The following is a 19,744-nucleotide window of genomic DNA, read 5'->3' as shown; positions in this document are numbered from 1 at the left end:
TCAATCCTGTTATCCCTTCGCAACATTCCACACGTGCTTTTCGAGCGTCACCTTAGCACTTCGATCCACCCAAAAGCATGCGGCCTGAATCAACGAACCGGCGAGATATTCCGTCAGATGGGGGTGGAGCAGGAAGTCATTGCCAATGCAGCACCTCCGAACACATGTTCCAAGACCGCGTGGTTCACTTCTCTGGGACCGACTGGTACCAAGATAGTCTCGCGCGACGCATGGGGTGGCGGGAAATATGCCGACGAGTATGGTACAGCAAGTCCTAGTCGCTATGTCATGTTGCCGCAGATACGTCTCGAGCCCATTCTTTCACGAAGGGCCAAGCAGTTGAACCCGAGCGGTGTGCAGTATGGTGCCGAAGTTACCGACATTGTGGAGAAGGAGGATTACGTGGAGTTACGGATTGAATTCCGGGACAAGTCCAGACCTAGCGATACTATACGGGCTTCGTATGTTATTGCAGCTGATGGCGGGCGTATGGTAACAAACAAACTTGGTATTGAACTACATGGTGAAAAGAACATAGTCGACATGGTGACTGCACACATTCGAGCACCAATATCCCTCAGACATCCCGAACCAGAAGCGTTCATAACTTGGTTCATCAATCCGGAGATGGGCGGAAGTATTGGAACTGGCTACATGTACCACCTTGGCCCGTACCCCAACAATCCCGACACAGAAGAGTGGATTTTTGCCTGCGGCATCCTCCCAGACGATCCCGTGCGATTTGACAACGACGCAATGATGAGTCGATTAAAGAAGAGCATCAACATCCCCGACTTGGAAGTTGAAGTCATGAGTTTGAGCCACTGGTCTGTCAACGCTATTTCAGCTGAACAGTATCGCAGTAAAAACGGCCGCACTTTCCTCGTTGGTGACGCGGCGCATCGCCTACCGCCATGGGGTGCTCTCGGACTTAACACGGGTATTCAAGATGCTAACAACTTGGTTTGGAAGCTAGCTTTGAAGCTCCAGGGCAAACTTGGGAATGGCGACTTTCTGGACACATATGATGAAGAACGCCGCCCGATTGGAGAAAGAGTAGCGCAATCGAGCCTGGTTAATATGCGGAGTCACAGCATGATCATGGACAGGGCCTTGGGTATCAGCAAAGACACTTCAGTCGAAGAGAACAAGAGAGCCATTCGAGTCCTGTTTGACAAAAGCCATCCAGGCTATGCTCAAATGCATGCGGATGTGCAGAGAGCGCAAGAGACCCTCGATACAGAGTTCAAAGCCCCAGGGGCAGAAATAGGCTGGTTTTATCCAACTGCTGATATCGACAATGAGGGGCGGGATAACTTTCACGGTGGTCAAGTGGATGAGAATGGGAAGCTGAAGGTCACCGAATACCACCCTTCGACCATTCCTGGGCATCACTTTCCCCACATGTGGCTGAAGAAGGGACATGATGTCGTTTCGTCCCTCGATCTTTTGTGCCTGGACCGTTTCGTTCTCTTTACGGTAGACCCTGCTAGGTGGAACCAGATTAGAGACGAGCTAATCCACGTTGTTGGTATCGATGGTAGGGAATTGGAAGATGTTGATGGGAAATGGGATCAGCTCTCAGAGGTAGGGGGTAATGGAGCCGTTCTCGTAAGACCAGATGGTATCGTGGCCTGGAGAAGCAAGTCAGGTGGAGAGGACAATGTGAATAGACTGCATGCAGCTGTTGCACAGATACTGCGAAGGTAGTCTAATGTAGACAGAATGCTTGCCTATCATCAACCTCCTGACTTGACCTCGTAGACCAAGTAGAGCTTGCTGTGCGAGTTGGCCTGCGATTTCGGATCCAACAGAACAACGCCGCAGCGTCAAATCTCCCCAATTTTGTAGCTAGCGAATGCGTAATCGTGTGCAGTTCTTGCAAAGTCGCGTTGCATAGCTGGAATCTGGATACTCGTATACCAAAGTACAATCTCAATGACCAGCCCGAATCAGGACCAGACCGCGTCTAAGTTGAAGGCGCACTCTCAGCCAAATGCCGCGTATAAGCTACAGGCTCGCCTCCGATGTGATACCGAGGCAGACGGGCCAACGAGCTCCCACCATCCAACGAGGGTACGTAAGAGTGTTATATCAAGTCGAGTGTAAGGCTGCCGGCTAGAGGAGAAAAAGGGGGCGCAGAAAAATCGTCGTCGCCATCTTCCTCGATTTAAAAGCTCAACTGGCTGAAAATGGTGATTTGGGGGTTGTCCAAGCAAAAAGATACCCCAACAGCCTGGGGAAAAGGCAAAAAAGTTCGGTACGCTGTTGCGAGCGCCAATGATGACTCATCGGAGGTTTGAACTCCGGACCTTCAGTGTCCTAACTGGCGTTTGACGGCCGTTGTTAGACTGACGTGATAACCAACTACACCAACGAGCCTTGCTTGATGAACTTAGATCAAGAAGTTCGTACTATATAGCCAGAACAGCGTCGTCGTTGCTGTCGCGGGGCTCGAAACAAGGCCTCGCAGGTGGGGTTGGAATGTGGGAAAATGTCGGGCGCCAACTCATTTTGGTAACCAATCCACGCATCACACAAGGCTTTCTCCTGCTAGCGTAACAGCCTTCGTCTCTCGTTCAGCAATCGTCCGTGTTTTCTTCTTAGAGACTGGTTCTAGATTTGAAGTCTCCTGAACGTGCACGTCGAACGTGGTTATGCTCCTGGGATGCATGTTCGTTTTTTTTACTTGAGAGTAGGTGCAGCGAGCATGCTTGAACGATGACGAATTTGTATGTTGCTACCAGGCGATGAGGGAGCATCTTTCGCATTGACTATACTTCGATATGGCTGGGTCGTAAGTCGCGTCGCGTTAAGTATCGTCATGGGTGTGCATGGTGCTTAGCGGCGAGGTCCTGAAGTATCTGAGTCAGTTGAAGGTAGGAAGAAAACAGCCTTGAGGATTAGGGCCGCGACTGAACATAGTGGCTTCAACTACCATCTTGAATGAGCAAGGGGTTCAGCAGTTGTACGCCTTGTCCAGGCGATTGCTTGTGGTTGAGTGCGAATTCTACGCGTATGCTCTCAAGGTACTCGCGCAGGAACGCGCATGCCGCATTCGTCGGTGGTATAGCGCAGGTACACAGACATGATTCCATGCCATGATCGAGTCGCGTTGCGCAAACGTGTAAATAGTGGTGGTGGTATATACAAAGCTGGTCATGGTGGAGTGGGTGTGAGGTTGTGTTAAAATTTCTCAGTAGACGCAGACAGAAGACGCGACTATGGTGACGGTGAACGGTGATTTCCTCATTGAGCGTTTGCGCGCAGCCGACGCGAGATGGAAGGAGTCACCCAAACAACATGCGCACCTCACAGTCATTGGTCGGCACTCGTCCTCCGACACCAACTGATCCAAAAATAAAAAGAATGTCTATCGAACGTCACGTTGTCTCTGTATGCAAATCTTTCCCTGCAAAGATCTCATCAAACGTATACGCGGCATCGCTTCGCCGGCACAGCGTTCTCCAGTTCGGCAGCGAAGCGAACCCTCCTGCAACACACCAGCCACACTCAGCCGTTGACCCACTCGGATCGCTCCACCAAAAACATCCGCGCCAGGATAAACGGCAGCTCGACATGCGATTCGATCAAAAGTGTCATCCGAAGTGTGGCTAGTGAGGGGCGAATCTGCGGGTGCGCGACCTCATAACCGGCTGTCAGGACCCTGATCTGCATGAGATCCTACCAAGTGCAGTAACGAGACCGGTGGGCTGTGTGGACGATCTCTTGATCAATCGCCACACTGCGACGACTTTGCTTGCTCCAACGAATTATGGACATCGACGGCATGCGACAATGTACATGGGTGTGAACAGTCAAAAAGTATGGCCACCGCTGCCGCTGGGCACTGGCTTCCTGACTGTTCGTACTATTGTTGCCGGACATGAAGCGCTGACGCATCTTTGCGAACATTGACTCTCAGCTACTTGCGATTTATTATTACTGCTTTTTTTTACCACACTCGCTCGTTCACGCATACATGCATTCGCTAAGAGGATGGAATTGGCTGGTCTTGGGGAATGTGGTGGGTTTGGTACACGGCGCTGCGGTGCCTGTCATCACACCTGCACCAAGGCCGGATGTTCGATCACTACAACATAGGCAAGATCCTAATGCGTAAGGTTTCTTGACGTAGATCGGTTTTGACTGCGCTGACATTGACAATAGTATCGAGATCTTGCAAGTGCTCATTACTGCACTACCACTTTCGCTAAGACAGATCGCTGCGACAAACATACCCGCTGTCTCGAGCATACTATGGGAGGAATTCCTAGACGACAAGAGACCGCAATGGTTCGAAGAGCTGCCATACGACATACAATCCTACTTCATACAAGAGTTCGGACCAGCGACGGCAGCACCACCTGCAAGCGAAGCATTGCCAACCGACGTCACCGCATCACCAACGGCATTACCCTCAGAGACTGCTTCAAATGTGGACTCATCGATATCTAAGTCATTATCGACTAGCGCAGTGCCATCCTCTGCGATATCAGGATCCGAAAGTTTGAGCACGATTTCTACGCCTACGGCATCTTCGAGCAGTGCCTTGAGCGAAACCTCCAGTTTGGTATCCTCCTCTGGGACTTCTTCCGAACTTTCGACCACACTCGCGACTTCCTCATCATCATTATCATCATCTTCGGAAACTACCGTATCAACATCCGCATCTTCCTCCGCAAGTTCATCTGCGACTTTGAATCCAACCGCAGATCCTGTTGCACCCGCTTCCAGCGATGCTGGCCTGACAAGGCGCGAAAAGATCGGGCTTGGTGTGGGTGTGCCATTAGCAGTACTCGCACTTGCCGCATTACTACTCGCATGCTGCTTGATTGTGCGCCGAAAGCGAAGAAGATCCATCGAAGGCAGCCAACCTCCGTCATCCCCGGGCTTCATCCCGCGTTTCTCGTTTCAGGATCGCGGACTAGGTGGTGAGAACTTCGAACATAGACGGCCTTTGAACCCCGCGTCACATCAGACGAGCCGTTTCGTTGAGGATATGAATTGGGAGGACGATGGCTACGATCCGGCTCCGATGTCTACAGCCTACCATGGTCATCAAATTCCACCGGCTGCGGCACCTACACCATCCCAGGCAAACAACATCGCGACTGCAGGCATTCCCCATCCCAATGATGGTAATTCAATGCCATCAGCGTCAACACCAATGGCGATGCAAGATAATCACACACCCATCCTGGCGCCCGCACTCTACCACAGCCACTCGTCGAATCGTGCGCGCGGCCGACGAACAAGCTACACGAGCCTACACTCAGTGGCTGAAGTGACCGAACCCGACGAAGAATTGAATGGAGACTCTCCAGTATTAGGTCGCAATAACTCACCACCCAAGACAGGTCCTCGGAGGCCCGGCATGTCCGCTCTGGACACGCTCCCAGTTCCCGCTGTAGCGAGCATAAAACGGAAACCTGTACCCACGAGTCCCATCGGCAGTCCAGCAGCCGAAGCATCACGAGGTCTGCTCCGCCCTTCTCTCGCCTACAACAGTGCCGATCATAGTGGAAGCAGTTCCTCTGGTCTCGCCGTCTCCAGCCTATCCACCAACTCCGGCCATGGATACCAATCCGACGATTCCGGACCCATCTCTCCCATCACCCACCAGCAGCCCTCTTCGAATCCTTTTGCGGGCGGATATGCATACCTTGAAGACTACGGCCCTGAGTACTCTAACAACGGGTATACCGACCAGGACGATGAGCTTTATGGTGGAAACAGAAGCTTCGATCGATACCCAGACCCCAGTTCGTCTCTCAAAAAGAGCAGCAAGACTGAGTGGCCGTTGAGAAATGTCATGGGTGGCGGGCAGAAGAGGACGAGAAGTCCCATGTGGGATCGCGTTTACGAACGCGTATGAGTGCATTCGATGGACAGTAACAATTTCCTTTGTTGTATATACGAGCATTTGCATGCTATGACTTAGCACTGGCGTTTGGTTATTACGGGGTAATGAGTGTTGATGATATCTACTCTTTGATGCGAAGATACACGACGTCTTTGTACGCACGTTTTGTTATTTATACCCTCCTTCGCAGTACATACGAGGCTTTGTAGTTAGCGGTCGAGAACAGTTGCTCAATGATATCACAGTCAAACATTACTTCCGATAATGTGCATGGAATAAAACTCGCTAAATGTTCCGAGAGGTCTACAAGATCTCGTGCATGTACAGTCTACTCATCAAAGGCTCGGTCCGACACTGCTGACGCGGACCCCTTCGTCTGTGCTGACCCGTGACTGCGGCCGGGCACACCAGCCAACTCTCAAACTCCACGTCCAGACTAACCTCTTAGTCGTGGAACTTCCTGTTCTCGTTCTCACCGAAGAGCGTGACCCTGATGGACGGCAGGGCCTGGGATTCGAGTAGCTTCAATCGTTCTTGGAAGGTGTTGTTGATGTCGATTCGGCCGTTTGTACCAACGATCATGGCACCACCAGCACTGTCTGGAGTCAGTCATATCCCACATTGATAGTAATGTTAAACCTACGATCCCTCTGGCAGCGGGTCGCTCTCATCAATAGTGATGGAGACGTCCTTGCCAATGTTCTTCTTGTACTCGGTCTGCGCCTCCTCGATAGCCTTCTTGGTAAGGTCGTAGTCGGCCTTCCGGACCTTAACCTGCAGCTTGTCCTCGTTGAGCGCATAGGCGCCCTCGACAATCAGGTCCTTCATGACGCTCTGGTACTTCTTCTTGTCCTTTGAAACATCGCCCAGCTTCTTCTCGGCGTTCTCAAACAGGCGGTTGAGCAGCTCCTGGCGGGCGGAGAGGATGCGTAATCGGCTCTTGTTGGAGACGGTGGAGCGGGTGATTTGCTGCGACATGCTGGCCTGCTTGAACTTCTTCTCGTAGGACGAGTCGATCGAGGCCTGTTCCTGGCGCACGAGCTTGGACTTCTCGATGGCAAACTCCTCGTCGGCCTTGAGGCGGATTTCGTTGGCCTTCTCCATGGCTTCCTGGCGGATAAAAGCCGTCATCTTCTTGAGCTCGCCGGCGACCTGCCATGGTGGTGCATGTTAGCTATCGTGTTGACGTAGTGGGCGGGGAGCTTGCCGCGGGCTGGAGCGGGTGGGGAGTTGTACCTGGTCGTCGGAGAGGGCGTGGACTTGCGACATGATGGCGGTATTGTGTGGGGTCCTCTGGGCTACGGGGGAGGGTTATGGGTGCTGGCGTCGAGGTATAGCAGTGACGGAGCTTGGAGGTTGAAGTTCAAGCTTGGGCCCCCAGACACCCAGACGCTGCCCGCGGTTACCCAGGTACGTCTGCAGAGGATCCATGGCACGACGTCGCAGGTACGCGATGGTAATATTAAACGTGTCACATTATGGATATAATGGATATATCTCTTGTTCAACCTCGTCGCGTTGCCTCGTTGCTGCTCCCGAGCTCTCCAGGGCTCTCCTCCTGAATCCAACTACATCATCAGTCGGCTGATCCCTGCAACCTGCACGGCGTCGGCTAGTCTTCCCCAACCGTCTCGTGCACTTCACCGACTCAGCGTGACGTTTCGCGACTTCCACGTCTGCGCTGTCTACTATCAAGACTACACATCCCCGCTTCATACCCCTCATACGCACAGCATGCGCCCGACGACTAGGTAGCGATACGCGCAGTGCAGCGACGACAGCCGACACGAACCATGGTGGAACTCTCGCCGGGCGCGAGCGTTGCTGTGAGTACCCAGGGCGCCATACCACCACGGGAATAGAGCGCTAATGGACGGACACGCAGCTTGGAGTAATGGTCGGCCTCGCCTCTACCAGCATACAGAGCGTTGGCCTGACGCTGCAGCGGAAGTCCCATCTCCTAGAGGAAGAGAAGGACGACGACGATGAGAGGCGACCCCCATACAAGCGGCGGAGATGGCAGGCACGAACACCCCTCGCGCATTCGGAGACGATTCACTAACATACATATAGCTGGGCATGCTCATGTTCGTCGTGGCAAACATCGTCGGCAGTACCATCCAAATCACCACCCTCCCCCTTCCCGTCCTCTCCACCCTGCAGGCATCCGGCCTCGTCTTCAACTCGATATGTGCCTCCATCATCCTCAGCGAACCCTTTACGCGATACTCCTTCGTCGGCACAATGCTCGTTGCGATAGGCGCATTGCTCATCGCCTTGTTCGGTGCCATTGCGGAACCGTCGCATAACCTGGATCAACTGCTGGCGCTGCTGGGACGAAACACCTTCATTGTATGGATGGTCATGACGGGCATAGTGGTTGTCATGCTGGTTATTGCCACTTGGTTACTGCACCGCATGCATCCGCGGACCACTCCTCGGCAACGCCTCGTACGCGGTATCCTCTTCGGTTGTGTCAGTGGCATCCTCTCCGCGCATTCGCTCTTAATCGCAAAGAGCGCCGTCGAACTCCTCGTCCGGACTCTCATCGACCGCCATAACCAGTTTGACCGCTGGCAGTCGTGGATGATCCTAGTCGGACTGGTCGTCTTCGCCCTGACCCAACTCTACTACATGCATCGCGGACTGAAGTTGGTTAGCACGAGCGTGCTCTATCCCTTGGTCTTCTGCGTGTACAACATCATCGCGATTATAGACGGCCTCATCTACTTCGACCAAAACGATCGCCTGTCGAGTATACACGCTGGGTTGATCGCGCTTGGAACTGTTATTCTGCTCGCGGGAGTTGTCTGTTTGAGCTGGCGACTTGAAGACAACGAGGAAGAGCCCATGTCACCGGTAGCAAGCAAGCACACAGGCAGGGTTCCGATGCCTCACAATGTGCTGGAACCCGGTATCGGCCTTGCGCATGGCCATAGCCACGACGAACCCGACTCACCTCTCGACATCGACGAAGAAGCCCCAGGCGTTCACGGCTATGCCTCCGAGCAAGCCAAACGGAAAGCGGTCGACGAAAGGACACCTCTGCTGGCCCGCGCTCCCACAGGTCCCGCGGTGACACTCGCCAATCCGAAGAAGCGAGCATCGGTAGACGCCGGTGACTTGAAAAGTCCTATACAATCCCGTAGATTACCGAGGAGACGGCGGATGACTATCTCGGAGGAGACGAATGAGATATGGGATGAGCTCAACGATCGAGAGACTCTGCCTTCTCCTGCTCGGCGATCCGTGGATTTAGAACGACGACCAAGATCTGGGACTTTGCCTCCACGAAGGAATGCTGCGCAGTCGGCGTGGCTCAATCAGATGCGTAGGCGGTCCTGGTTCGAAGGATTCGGTAGCCGAGGCAGGAGCGTGTCGCAAGGAAAGAAGCCCGTGGATAGCTCTACATCACTTCTTGATCATCCCGATCCAGAGGACGGCGATATCTCTGATACAGACATGGACGAAACATCCCGGAGACGACAGACCTGGGGGTACGGCCAAGGGAGCAAAAGCCAAGATAACTTGGGCGACTGGTTCAAGATGAAGTGGTGGCGCAAGAAGTGGAAAGAGGACGAAGACCATGAAGAAGAACGACCTGCATGATATCACTACCGCATCCATTAATTTGAATATACCCAGAATGTATTATCAGAATTCAAGACGCAGTTCTAAGGATTACTACGCAGCGCGATCGTCCCTTTCGAGCAACAAGCATCTCCGCTTTGCGAAAGTCTCCTTGAGTCATAGTCGGAACCCACGTTACTACACTAACCCACATATGCACGACATCCAGATCGAGTAATCCTTTCCTGACGATAAGCTCATAGCCAATCGCAGATTACACCTCGTTGCCCCACCTTATGCCACCCCACTATCCGCATCTACCTTCAGCGTTTCGGGGTCGTCTTGCTCATGACCTGCAGCGCACACTAATAGATGGCAGTGGATAAGATCGGAAAGCTTAGCAAAGCTCCCGCCAAATCGGCCATGTATTTGACGCATGCCAAGCGCCATATGCAGTATCAAAGTCCCAGACATGCGCTGCTCTACGCCTATATGGCGGCTGACTGGATGATGGAAGCAGGGGAAGTCCCGTCAACAGTGTATCTTGAGAACCTGATGATGCCGATGCCGTAAGTGCTGAAGATTGGGCGATGGTAGATAAGGTTGTAGTACATAAGGCCGGTCGTGCTCTTGCGCCTTCCACTTCCAGCGGCGTCTACAACACCCCTAGATAATCTGAACAACCCAACCTCATTCCAACCGCCACCATGCCAGCAATGCAATACTTCGAAAAAGCACAAACAGCCTTTAAACCTCCTCTAATCGCCAACGAGAACGCCTACCTCGGTGACGTCGTATCATCGTACGTCTAGCCTCCTCTTGTCGGATCCCATCAACCCACTACCCCGAACTGACACTCCTTCCCTCCCAGCGAGTCCACAGACCCAGAGAAGCCCATCAGTGGCGGTTTCTACCGTCTAGAAAAGGGAACACCACTCGTGTACACATATACGTACGATGAGATCAAGATCATAGTGGACGGCCACTTCTACATCAGCGATGAGACGGGCAAGGAAGTGAAGGCTGAGAAGGGGGACGTGTTCTTCTTTCCCAAGGGGAGCAAGATTACTTTCAAGACGGATGATTTTGGATTGGGGTTTTTCGTAGGGCAGAGGAAGAAGGATGGTGCGTAGATGGGTGGGGGATAGCGATGGAGATGGGAGTAAGAGAGGGTTCGGAATGAAAATTGCGTGTCATGAACACTGATTAATGCAGTCGTTTGTCTTGCTTACCAAGTTTTTGATGATCGCAGTTTCTTCAAGTTCGAGAGTATCCTTGTATAGCCGGTGGTATGTATTGCGAAATCGCGCTGCTCGCCTTGCTTACCAACGTCGGCGTATTGCGTCCAATCACGAAGTTCATGTCGCAACGTATCAGCCATGAGCCTCAAGTTCTCGAGACGCATTTGTAAAACACCGAGTTGGAAGTTGTCGCAGAATAGGCCAGAAATGGACGCCTTAGGTGAATGCTCGCTAAGCATCATCGGTGTCGCTGCATGCTGACTGCATCTCGGTATTGGTGGAAGTATCAAAATATGGTATAAGTATGCCGCTACAGCTCACGATAAACACCAGAACCTCATCATTTTCACCAAGTTCCTACTGGAAGAAAAGCGCTTCTACAATGTCTACCCCAACCACCTACGCAGCATGGACCATTCCGGCAACAGCCACTAAGCTGTCCGACCTGAGGAAACAGGAAAAGGCCATCCCAACCCCAGGGCCCAAACAAGTCCTCCTCAAGATGACAGCAGCCTCCCTCAACTACCGCGACGTCCTCATCTCCACCCGCTCCCCCCAATACCCAGGAGACCACAAACCCGATCTCGTGCCCGGCTCCGACGGAGCCGGCATCATCCACTCGACCGGCGCAGACTCTGCCTGGGCCGGCAAGAAAGGACTAGCAGTCATATTCAACCAAAATGGGTGGCTTTCGGGAGACTTCCGCAACCTAGACTTTGCCACAATCCTAGGCGGCACGAGTCAAGATGGCACGTTGCAGGAGTATCTTGTGCTGCCTGATGAGTGGATTGTGGAGCAGCCAAAGAACTTGACGGCAGTTGAGGCGGCCTCTCTGACGACGGCGGGGGCGACGGCTTGGTCTGCGATTCGTGGGCAGCTTGATGGAAGGCTGGATGGGAGTGTTGGAGATTGGATCGGGGGCTGGACCGATAGGAGACTGGAAGGGAAGTGGGTGCTTACCTTGGGTACGGGTGGCGTCAGCTGTTTTGCGATTCAGGTAAGTCGTCATGTGTGTTGCAAGTGGATGTATACTGACAGGACGTAGATTGCTTCGGCTCTTGGTGCAACCGTCATCGCTACTTCCTCTTCAGACAGCAAGCTCGAGATTGCGAAAAGTCTCGGCGCGACGCACCTCATCAACTATGTCACCACGTCGAACTGGGACGAAGAAGTCTCTCGAATCACCGGCGGCAAGGGCGTCGATCATGTCATTGAGACAGGTGGTGCAGGCACGTTGATGAAATCTATCAACAGCACCCGCGTTGGCGGTTTGATCAGCATGCCAGGTGTTTTGACACCGAATGCGCCTATCGACGCGGCTTTTGTCCCAAGTATCTTGTTTACTGCAAAGACTGGTAAGCCTTTGACCATCTCTCATCGATCAAATGCCAAGTATGCTGACAACGAAAACACAGTGAAAGGATGTTGCGCCTTCCCACGTAACGCAGTTGTCGAACTAGCGCAGTTCGTTGAAGCGTACGGCATCAAGCCAGTGGTGGCGCACGAATATGCTCTCGACCAGACTGTTGAGGCATTTGAGATGATGGCGAAGCAGAGTGCTGTGGGCAAGATCGCTGTCAGGATTGGTGGAGGAATGTGAGGAGCATGACGATTCTACTGTTGTCACCACTGTCGTTACAATACCTGTCGAATCTACTTATAACATACCTGCAATACGCGGTACTTGACGCGATCCCTTTTCATGATGCATTTTGTATTGCGCAAGCTGTGAGTGGCTTGTTTCGTTCTGTGTCCTCGCACTACCAGTCAACGCCAACCAAAGTTGAGGATGCTAGGGTACCTTCCTACGGGGCACCTTGTGAGTATATAACAGCGACGTCTGTGTTTCCAAGCCGTAACTTTACACAGTGCTGTCAGTCTAATCTCATATACCCCACCCTCGTAAAATGGATTCACTTAAGCACATCAGCCGAATCTTCCTGGATCTTAGCGGGGAGCGAAGAAAGGCGAGCATGAATTCATCCTTCAATACGGGTGATTTAGAAGACTACGCAAAGTTCAGAAGGCTATTCAACCAAACACGCTGGTTAGGGGAGGGGGGTGATGGCACAGTCTATGCATACCAACAGAAATACTCGAAAGCGCTCATTGCAGTAAAAACTCCTATTGCGTACAACACCCCTTACCATGCGTCTCAAGCAGCTAAACGCATCAAAGACGAAATCGCAAATCTTACCATCCTCGGTCGGCATGAGCACATCGCCGGAATGTTAGCATGGTCGCATAACCATCATCCCGCGGCCCCAGCAATCTTCCTTCCATTCTGCGAGCTAGGAGATCTTCTTGCATACATGGCCGACTATAAAGAGCAGCAACTCCGGCATTCAAAACTTATTATACGAACACCCGAGGTCACAATCTGGAAGTGTCTTCGCGACATGGCCCTTGCTCTAGATTACTTGCACAACATGAACGCCGAGTTTGGCTACATACACAACGACGTCAAACCAGACAACATCCTGATCGAATTTCCCAAAGGCTGGAATCCAAAAGATGGGATCCCTGATGAGCCGGTCTTCAGATTAGCCGACTTCGCTCGCATGACACGATACCCTCTACCCGAAGGAGAGAAGCCCAAAAGAGATTTCCTTGGCACACCGGAATACGCACCGCCATTAGCCGAACAAGAGAAGCAACGGCCGTCCGTTGATATCTGGGCTCTGGGTGCGACCTTACAAACGCTCGCTTTGAGAATATATCCCGTCCAATCGCGGGAGGCTTTCGTCGAAAGTCAGATAAAGGCAAACAAACCCGCGCCTATCCTGATTGACGACGGCGCTTGGAAACAACTAAAATGGCGTATTCTCATACCCACCGTTTACCGCCCCCTCGACGCTACACAGGAGGAACTAATGAATCACCACGACGTCCGCATGTCCATCTGCGCCAACGGTGCGGACGCGTACAGGGCTTGGAAGCATTGGCCGTATACTAGAACACTCAACACCTGGTATAAAAGCATGTGGGAACGGGACGTGGAGAAAAGAACTACGGCAAAGCAGCTTGTCGAGTGGTGCGTTCCGTTGATTGCGAGGTATATTCGCATTGCGCGGCATACGGAAAAGGCGGAAGAGTGCTTTGAGAAGGCGGCGAAGTTGAGGGACGAGGTCGAGGGGAAACAGCAGAATAGAGAGCTGAGAGTCAGGGCTATTGAGCTTTTGGATGCGCCTAGCTATGAAGGTAATGGGTATGGTGATCTTTGAGGCAGAATAGATAAAACTAAAGATTCTTTAAGCTGAACGCACCCTAAGCTCCGGTGTGCTATGAGTGTATGTTAAAACTTCCTCCGTGTCCTCCCATTGCTCGCTGTTATCAGCGGACGCGCAATCAAGACTTACAACTCTTGCTTGGTAAAAGTCGAGTTCTTGACCTTTGAAATCTTGAATCCACCAGGCGCCTGAGTCTGGAACATACCCCTAGGGTCGTACTTCTTAGCTGCAGCGCGGATCTTAGCGACGTTTGCGGAGCCGTAGCTACCAAGTGGGTCCTGGTACGCGTCGGCGTAGTTGAGGTACTGCCAGTCTACCAGAGCGTCTTTGCTGGCAGCGAATCTTTGCATCTCTTCGGTGACGGCCCTGAGCGCCTCTCTCGCGATGGCTTCGGTCTCTTCTCCTTTGACAGCAATGTCGAAAAGAAGCATGACTGCGTTGTCCTTTACGAGATCAAGACCCATGACGTTACCACCGCGTTCCTTGCTGTGCTCGGCAAAGGTGGTCGGGATAGCTTGAAACATGCACTGGGTGATGAAATCGCCGTCGGTACTGATGGCCTTCCATGCTTCGACAAACTTGGTGTGGGCGTCGACAATGTACTTGAATACGGTGGCATCGTTCTTGAAGGTCATGGTGAACCAGATATCACTGGACCGGTCAGTTTGATCATTTTGTAGCGTTCAGGATGACATACCGGTATCCCGTAGGTTGCTCAAGCTCGTCAGTAAGGTTCTTGTGGCTTGCCTTCCTTGTAGTGTCGGATAGAGCAGGGATAGCCATGAACTTGTCGAAGCCTGCGGGAGCTACGTTTCCGGCAACATCCTCGTATGCGGCAATGATGACGATATCCTTCATGGCCGGTAGGTAGCTCCAGAAGACGATGCTGGAGCCGTCGGGGTAGTTCTCGACATTGTCGACCCATGCTGTGTAAGCTTCGACGTGTTGTTGTGTGTGGTTCTTGTCGTGAACCCTGACACCACCCCAAAGGTCCCCGGCAGCGAATGTTTGCACGTCGTAGCGGGTGACGATACCGAAGTTGAAAGATCCGCCCTTGAGGGCTGTGAAGAGGTCGCTGTTTGACGTGGCGTTTGCGTTGACGACCTCGCTGCTTGGTGTTAGCGACAAGTCATGTATTGTGTGATGATGCGACGGAGTACTAACCCATCCGCAAGGACAACCTCGAAGTTCTGTACCTGATCACAAGCAAAGCCCCTTCGCGCAGTGTAGAAAGAGTTTCCGCCTCCAGTCAAGAAACCAGCAACACCGACACTGCTTGCTCGTCCACCCGCAACAGTCACCCCATAAGGTTCAAGTGCTCCGTAAACACCACCCCATCGGGTGCCAGGCTGGAATCGTGCGAGGTTTGCTGCCTCATCATAGATAGTTGTGTTCATAAGACCGAGGTCGAGTGTCACGCCATCATTAATGTTGTTGGACCCGGCCCAGGTCGAATGACCACCACTCCGCACCGCAAACTTGCAGTTGCTTTGCGCACCCAGGGTCTTGACAGCAGTCGAAACCTCTTCGGTAGATACTGGTTGGACAATGCAGTTAGGCTGCAACTGAGCACTCACCGACCAGTAAGATGCTGTTCGGTTCTTGTACTGTTCATCATTCTCGTAAAAGATCTTTTCGAGTCCGGCAACCTCCAGCGATGAACACTACATCCGGTCAGCAATGGTCAAAGTTTGACTAGGGAGTACCCGTCACGCACGCAACTGTCATTCTTACTGCCAAGAACCGCGTTCTTGCGGGCACCGGACTGGGCAGCTTCGGCGTGCAATCCCAGAGATGCAACAATAGCCGGTGCAAGGAGCTTCATGCTGTCTCAACTTTAAAACTTAGCACACTCGAAAAAGATGTTGTTGGACCGATATGCCGGGTCGGCTGGGGTTTTATTGCCGCCATTGCTGCAGGCAGAGCTACCATGCCAGCAGCGGCTAACAGCACCCGAAGGAGATATCGCTCCAACTTGGCATTTAAACCTGAAAAGTCCTCCTCCTGCCTAGGTAGGCGGCTCTTATGCGGATCTTAACATGTATAGCAGAAGGGTACATATCCAGCTGCCGTTCTAACACGTGGTGTGCGCATTAGCCTTAGGGAGGGGTGTGCTCCTCTGGTCCCTGAGAAAAGAGGCGAGGGCTCCAGATATTTTCATCGATATGATAGGCAAATATTGTCCTTGGACACGGGACGGTAAAATGGAACCTATCACACTCTGCACCAATGCCGCGGGCGGTCCGAACGCAAGACCCACAAGCTACGGGAATAGCTAGTATCGGCCTTATCCGTCGGGGCTTCGACGTTTTCGATCTGTAGGATCAGATCCTACCCTCATCGCACGCGTCAGCATCGACTCTTCGCTCGCATTGCGGCCAATTATTATGCTTCAGAAATGCGGATCTGAGAGGTGTTCACCATGACTCTCATAGCATATCGGTTATCGCATCTTCCGATCTGTTCAGTGGATTCAGTGGAGACTGGGGGATGAACCAGATGAGCACTGAATCGTCTTGTGGACTGGAGTATGGAGGCCTGATATATAGTTTGAAGTGGTCTGAAGTCAGTAAACCAGCAGCCAAATATACATTGGCCATGGTCTTCCCGATCACATGAAGGTGTCATATCTATCTGAGCAAGACCCCGGACCCCTTCTCGGTAGTTATTGTGCCTCCATGTCCGTGTCGAGGTCAACGGTCTGGCGGAGGAGTCAAGTTTTCCGAGACGGGCCTTCACGTCCAGGCGAGTACTTCGATGCGATCGACATCAATGTCGTTCATATCCACTCCCCATCTATTCCGCCCCTGGACTGGGAATTTAGCGCAAACTTGGCTGTCGAGCCTCCACAACCTTATGTGTAAAGCACCTCCGCCTGCTAGTAGGAGAATAAGGTTTCCAGAGTCCTAGGTGTGCATGCTCTCCCTCGTTGGAGTATTCTTTAGCTGCCGCTCCCGAGACCGTTGTTCATTAATCAACTACCCGTTCTTTGTCCAACGGTTGCTACGTCATGGCGACAGTTAACGGCGTCACAACCATCATCCCTCCACCGGATGGCTACGAGGTCGACTTCGCGAACCCACAGCGGAGGCTGGTGACGGAGACGTACGTGGTTTTCATCGTCGAGAACATCCTGGCACTCGCGTTTCTTGGACAGCGACTCTACACCAAGATTCGGCTTATGAAGCAGTTCCAAATTGACGATGGTATGGTATCCGATGACAGTGGCAGAGAATATCTTCTGACAGAGGTTAGCGTTGCTCCTCCTTGGTTGGGCTTGTTCAGTGGGTACTCAAGGTCTCTTGATAACTGGATTTTCGACCGGTAGTATCGGCGTACACGCCTGGGAAATCTCGATTGAGAAATACGGCTTTTATTCGCGAGTAAGCTGATCATTCTTTGCCTCACCTACCTTTGTTGCGTATGTGCTGATTCGACGACTTGACAGCTCATTCTAGCAGCACCAGTGGTGTATGCTCCTTGCACAGCCCTGACGAAGGTCGCACTCTGCATCTTCTACAGTCGTCTCTCCCCATCCGTCGCCTTCCAATGGGCTGTTTGGATCACCCTTTTCGTCTGCGCTGGTTCGTATACAGCGATCTTCTTCAGTTTGATATTCGCTTGCAAGCCAATTGCAGCTAGCTGGGATCCTCTACTGCTCGCTACGGCAACATGCGTCAACAGAGGGGCAATCTATATTGCCACGGCTGTGATCGGCATCGTGACGGATGTGATGCTGATGGCCATCCCCATTCCGACCGTCTGGGGATTGCAAATGGCGATGAAACAGAAGATTGGACTGACAATCATGTTTTGTGTTGGATCAATGTAAGTGTCCACCGGGAAGGAAAGTCGCGCTACGAACCAATGCTGACTCCATATAGCACAATGGTCACTTCAATCATTCGCCTTATTGTCTTGATCCCAGCTTTGACAGACATGGACCAAACCTGGATCATAGCCGTGGGGTGCTTGTGGATGTAAGGTCTCCGTTAATCTGATATGGTTTCAGGAAACTAACCACAATACAGCGTCGTCGAATCGAATTTGTTCGTCATATGCTGCTGCTTGCCGACCCTGCGACGTTTCCTAAAACACGCGGCCCCGCGATTAGTCGGCGAGAGTCGCGGATCTGAGAACAAAGATTCCTCAGGTCGCAATCGCGGGTTGCGCACCTGGGGGAGTGATGGAAACAGCAAGCGCAAGTATGATACGTTGATGCGCACTGTAGACGGCGCGCAAGGAGACGGCGACGATGAGATTCCTCTTGCTAGCGTGGCACCTAAAGCCTCGGGTGGACGAGAGGCCAAGGTGCCGACCGGGAACGTCTCCTACAAGGGGGACAACGATAGCGAGGAAGCTATCCTGTACGAGCGGACCGTCCAGGTCACGTATGAAGGGGGTAACGGAGGCGACCCTGCGAATCCGTACTCACGTCAGGTCTGGCCAGACGGGCATCTGGCACCCAGTGCCCTGTAAACTTCGCTCCACGCTTGATGCTGGAAGTGCATTTCTCGATATGATTGCTTGCTTACGACATTGCGACGCTTTTGTGGATATCCAAGGTATTTAATCAATGGCTGGGTTTACGATGGATGTCGGATGCAGGGCTGGTACCAACGAGGAGTTGCAGGGTCGCTTGATTTTCAGGATAACAGATTACGTAATCACCATGTCATAGCAAGTCGCGGTTATTGTGGAGCGCCAGCACGCGCCTGCCTCCGCACCATCACAATTTCTATCAGACATGTCTTCTTCCACAACCAAAGCCATCGTCTACAAACCTCCAATTCGAACATTTGTCGATAGGCCATCTGTGATTCTCTATGGAGCTATTCAGTCCGATCCCAACAAGGACTGGCAGGCTCACCTCACAGCCTTGCTCTCCGACCTGCCCATCGCTATCCTGAACCCGCGCCGAGATGACTGGGACAGCAGCTGGATCGAAGACATATCTTTCTCGCCTTTCAAAGAGCAGGTTGAATGGGAAATGGACTACGCGCGCAAAGCCGATGTTATCGTCTTCTATTTCGCAGGCGAGGCTAAGGCATTACAGCCCATCACGCTGCTGGAACTAGGACTGTATGCCGGAACAGGCAAGGCGATTGTTTGCTGTCCAGAGGGTTTCTGGAAAAGAGGCAACGTACAGTTGGTATGTGAGAAGTACAACATTGATTTGGTGGAATCGGTTGAAGAGTTGGGTCACAAGGTACGGATAAGACTGTCGGCCAAGCTTCCTGAGGAGTCAACCACTGCGCTTCCAGAGAACGCCGTGTGACATTGCCTCGTTTTCCTTTTGCGCTTTCAACCACTCGCAATCAATGCCCCAAGAAATGCGCCTTAAGACTGTTGTGTTCAGGTCATTCGATTTCTAATTGTTCAGCTGCCAAGAAAAGCCACAGTATTGCCCCTCGCATTTGGTCTTCTGCATCATCCGCTTAGCCTTGTGTAGCCCGACAGCATGGCTAGCCATTCAGAGTTGTTCATATGCGCGAAGATGTAAGATTGTACGAACGAATCGTAGCCTAACATTGCAAGCCGTCGCATCGTGGGGGTACAGGCCCAACGCAGTGTTCAATGACCGGCCTCGAGCTGAACAGCGGCTTTGCGGATCTAGCCGCGAATTGACTCACACCCAGAAAAGCCATTTCGGGACGAAAGCTGAGTTCCGCGATACGTCACGTGCGTCTGAGGTCTTTACGCGCTGGCTGTTGAGCTCTGCATTCGTCTTTCCACGTGTATCTTCCTTCCTTCAGATCTATGCGCTTTGCATATAGGATTTACGAATATTATCGAGCTACATAGCGACAATGTCTGGAGATCTCCGACTTCTCAGT

The 19,744-nt window shown here is 52.3% G+C and overlaps 9 protein-coding genes and 1 non-coding gene across 10 annotated transcripts; 7 read left to right on the top strand and 3 right to left on the bottom strand.

The window, feature by feature from the left end:
• Nucleotides 1-117: 117 nt before the first annotated feature.
• J4E90_007356 (uncharacterized protein) lies at nucleotides 118-1,710 on the top strand (the record flags this gene model as incomplete). Its single annotated transcript, XM_051436895.1, has 1 exon — nucleotides 118-1,710. The coding sequence occupies one exon, from the start codon at nucleotides 118-120 to the stop codon at nucleotides 1,708-1,710; it is 1,593 nt and encodes a 530-aa protein (XP_051289641.1).
• Nucleotides 1,711-2,284: 574 nt separating this feature from the next.
• On the bottom strand, nucleotides 2,285-2,382 carry J4E90_007355. The gene has a single exon. It is a non-coding gene; the product is annotated as a tRNA-Val (tRNA).
• A 1,733-nt stretch (nucleotides 2,383-4,115) lies between these two features.
• Nucleotides 4,116-5,878, top strand: J4E90_007354 (uncharacterized protein; the record flags this gene model as incomplete). The annotated part of the gene is made up of 2 exons (XM_051436894.1): nucleotides 4,116-4,119; nucleotides 4,188-5,878. 2 exons carry the CDS (start codon nucleotides 4,116-4,118, stop codon nucleotides 5,876-5,878), a joined length of 1,695 nt encoding a protein of 564 aa, XP_051289640.1.
• A 432-nt stretch (nucleotides 5,879-6,310) lies between these two features.
• VMA4 (V-ATPase V1 sector subunit E) lies at nucleotides 6,311-7,135 on the bottom strand (the record flags this gene model as incomplete). Its single annotated transcript, XM_051436893.1, has 3 exons — nucleotides 6,311-6,461; nucleotides 6,510-7,018; nucleotides 7,103-7,135. The coding sequence occupies 3 exons, from the start codon at nucleotides 7,133-7,135 to the stop codon at nucleotides 6,311-6,313; spliced, it is 693 nt and encodes a 230-aa protein (XP_051289639.1).
• Nucleotides 7,136-7,659: 524 nt separating this feature from the next.
• J4E90_007352 (uncharacterized protein) lies at nucleotides 7,660-9,475 on the top strand (the record flags this gene model as incomplete). Its single annotated transcript, XM_051436892.1, has 3 exons — nucleotides 7,660-7,692; nucleotides 7,752-7,889; nucleotides 7,940-9,475. The coding sequence occupies 3 exons, from the start codon at nucleotides 7,660-7,662 to the stop codon at nucleotides 9,473-9,475; spliced, it is 1,707 nt and encodes a 568-aa protein (XP_051289638.1).
• Nucleotides 9,476-10,143: 668 nt separating this feature from the next.
• J4E90_007351 (uncharacterized protein) lies at nucleotides 10,144-10,569 on the top strand (the record flags this gene model as incomplete). The annotated part of the gene is made up of 2 exons (XM_051436891.1): nucleotides 10,144-10,238; nucleotides 10,308-10,569. The coding sequence occupies 2 exons, from the start codon at nucleotides 10,144-10,146 to the stop codon at nucleotides 10,567-10,569; spliced, it is 357 nt and encodes a 118-aa protein (XP_051289637.1).
• Nucleotides 10,570-11,059: 490 nt separating this feature from the next.
• On the top strand, nucleotides 11,060-12,277 carry J4E90_007350 (uncharacterized protein; the record flags this gene model as incomplete). Its single annotated transcript, XM_051436890.1, has 2 exons — nucleotides 11,060-11,674; nucleotides 11,723-12,277. 2 exons carry the CDS (start codon nucleotides 11,060-11,062, stop codon nucleotides 12,275-12,277), a joined length of 1,170 nt encoding a protein of 389 aa, XP_051289636.1.
• A 307-nt stretch (nucleotides 12,278-12,584) lies between these two features.
• J4E90_007349 (uncharacterized protein) lies at nucleotides 12,585-13,901 on the top strand (the record flags this gene model as incomplete). The annotated part of the gene is made up of 1 exon (XM_051436889.1): nucleotides 12,585-13,901. One exon carries the CDS (start codon nucleotides 12,585-12,587, stop codon nucleotides 13,899-13,901), a length of 1,317 nt encoding a protein of 438 aa, XP_051289635.1.
• Nucleotides 13,902-14,032: 131 nt separating this feature from the next.
• On the bottom strand, nucleotides 14,033-15,732 carry J4E90_007348 (uncharacterized protein; the record flags this gene model as incomplete). The annotated part of the gene is made up of 4 exons (XM_051436888.1): nucleotides 14,033-14,558; nucleotides 14,605-15,015; nucleotides 15,072-15,571; nucleotides 15,625-15,732. The coding sequence occupies 4 exons, from the start codon at nucleotides 15,730-15,732 to the stop codon at nucleotides 14,033-14,035; spliced, it is 1,545 nt and encodes a 514-aa protein (XP_051289634.1).
• Nucleotides 15,733-16,917: 1,185 nt separating this feature from the next.
• On the top strand, nucleotides 16,918-18,386 carry J4E90_007347 (uncharacterized protein; the record flags this gene model as incomplete). Its single annotated transcript, XM_051436887.1, has 2 exons — nucleotides 16,918-17,113; nucleotides 18,022-18,386. 2 exons carry the CDS (start codon nucleotides 16,918-16,920, stop codon nucleotides 18,384-18,386), a joined length of 561 nt encoding a protein of 186 aa, XP_051289633.1.
• Nucleotides 18,387-19,744: the final 1,358 nt, after the last annotated feature.

Source organism: Alternaria incomplexa, assembly GCF_024043165.1.
Source record: "Alternaria incomplexa strain BMP 0042 chromosome Unknown scaffold_10, whole genome shotgun sequence".
Classification (NCBI taxonomy): Eukaryota; Fungi; Ascomycota; class Dothideomycetes; order Pleosporales; family Pleosporaceae; genus Alternaria; species Alternaria incomplexa.
This window is presented reverse-complemented; position numbering and strand designations above follow the sequence as displayed.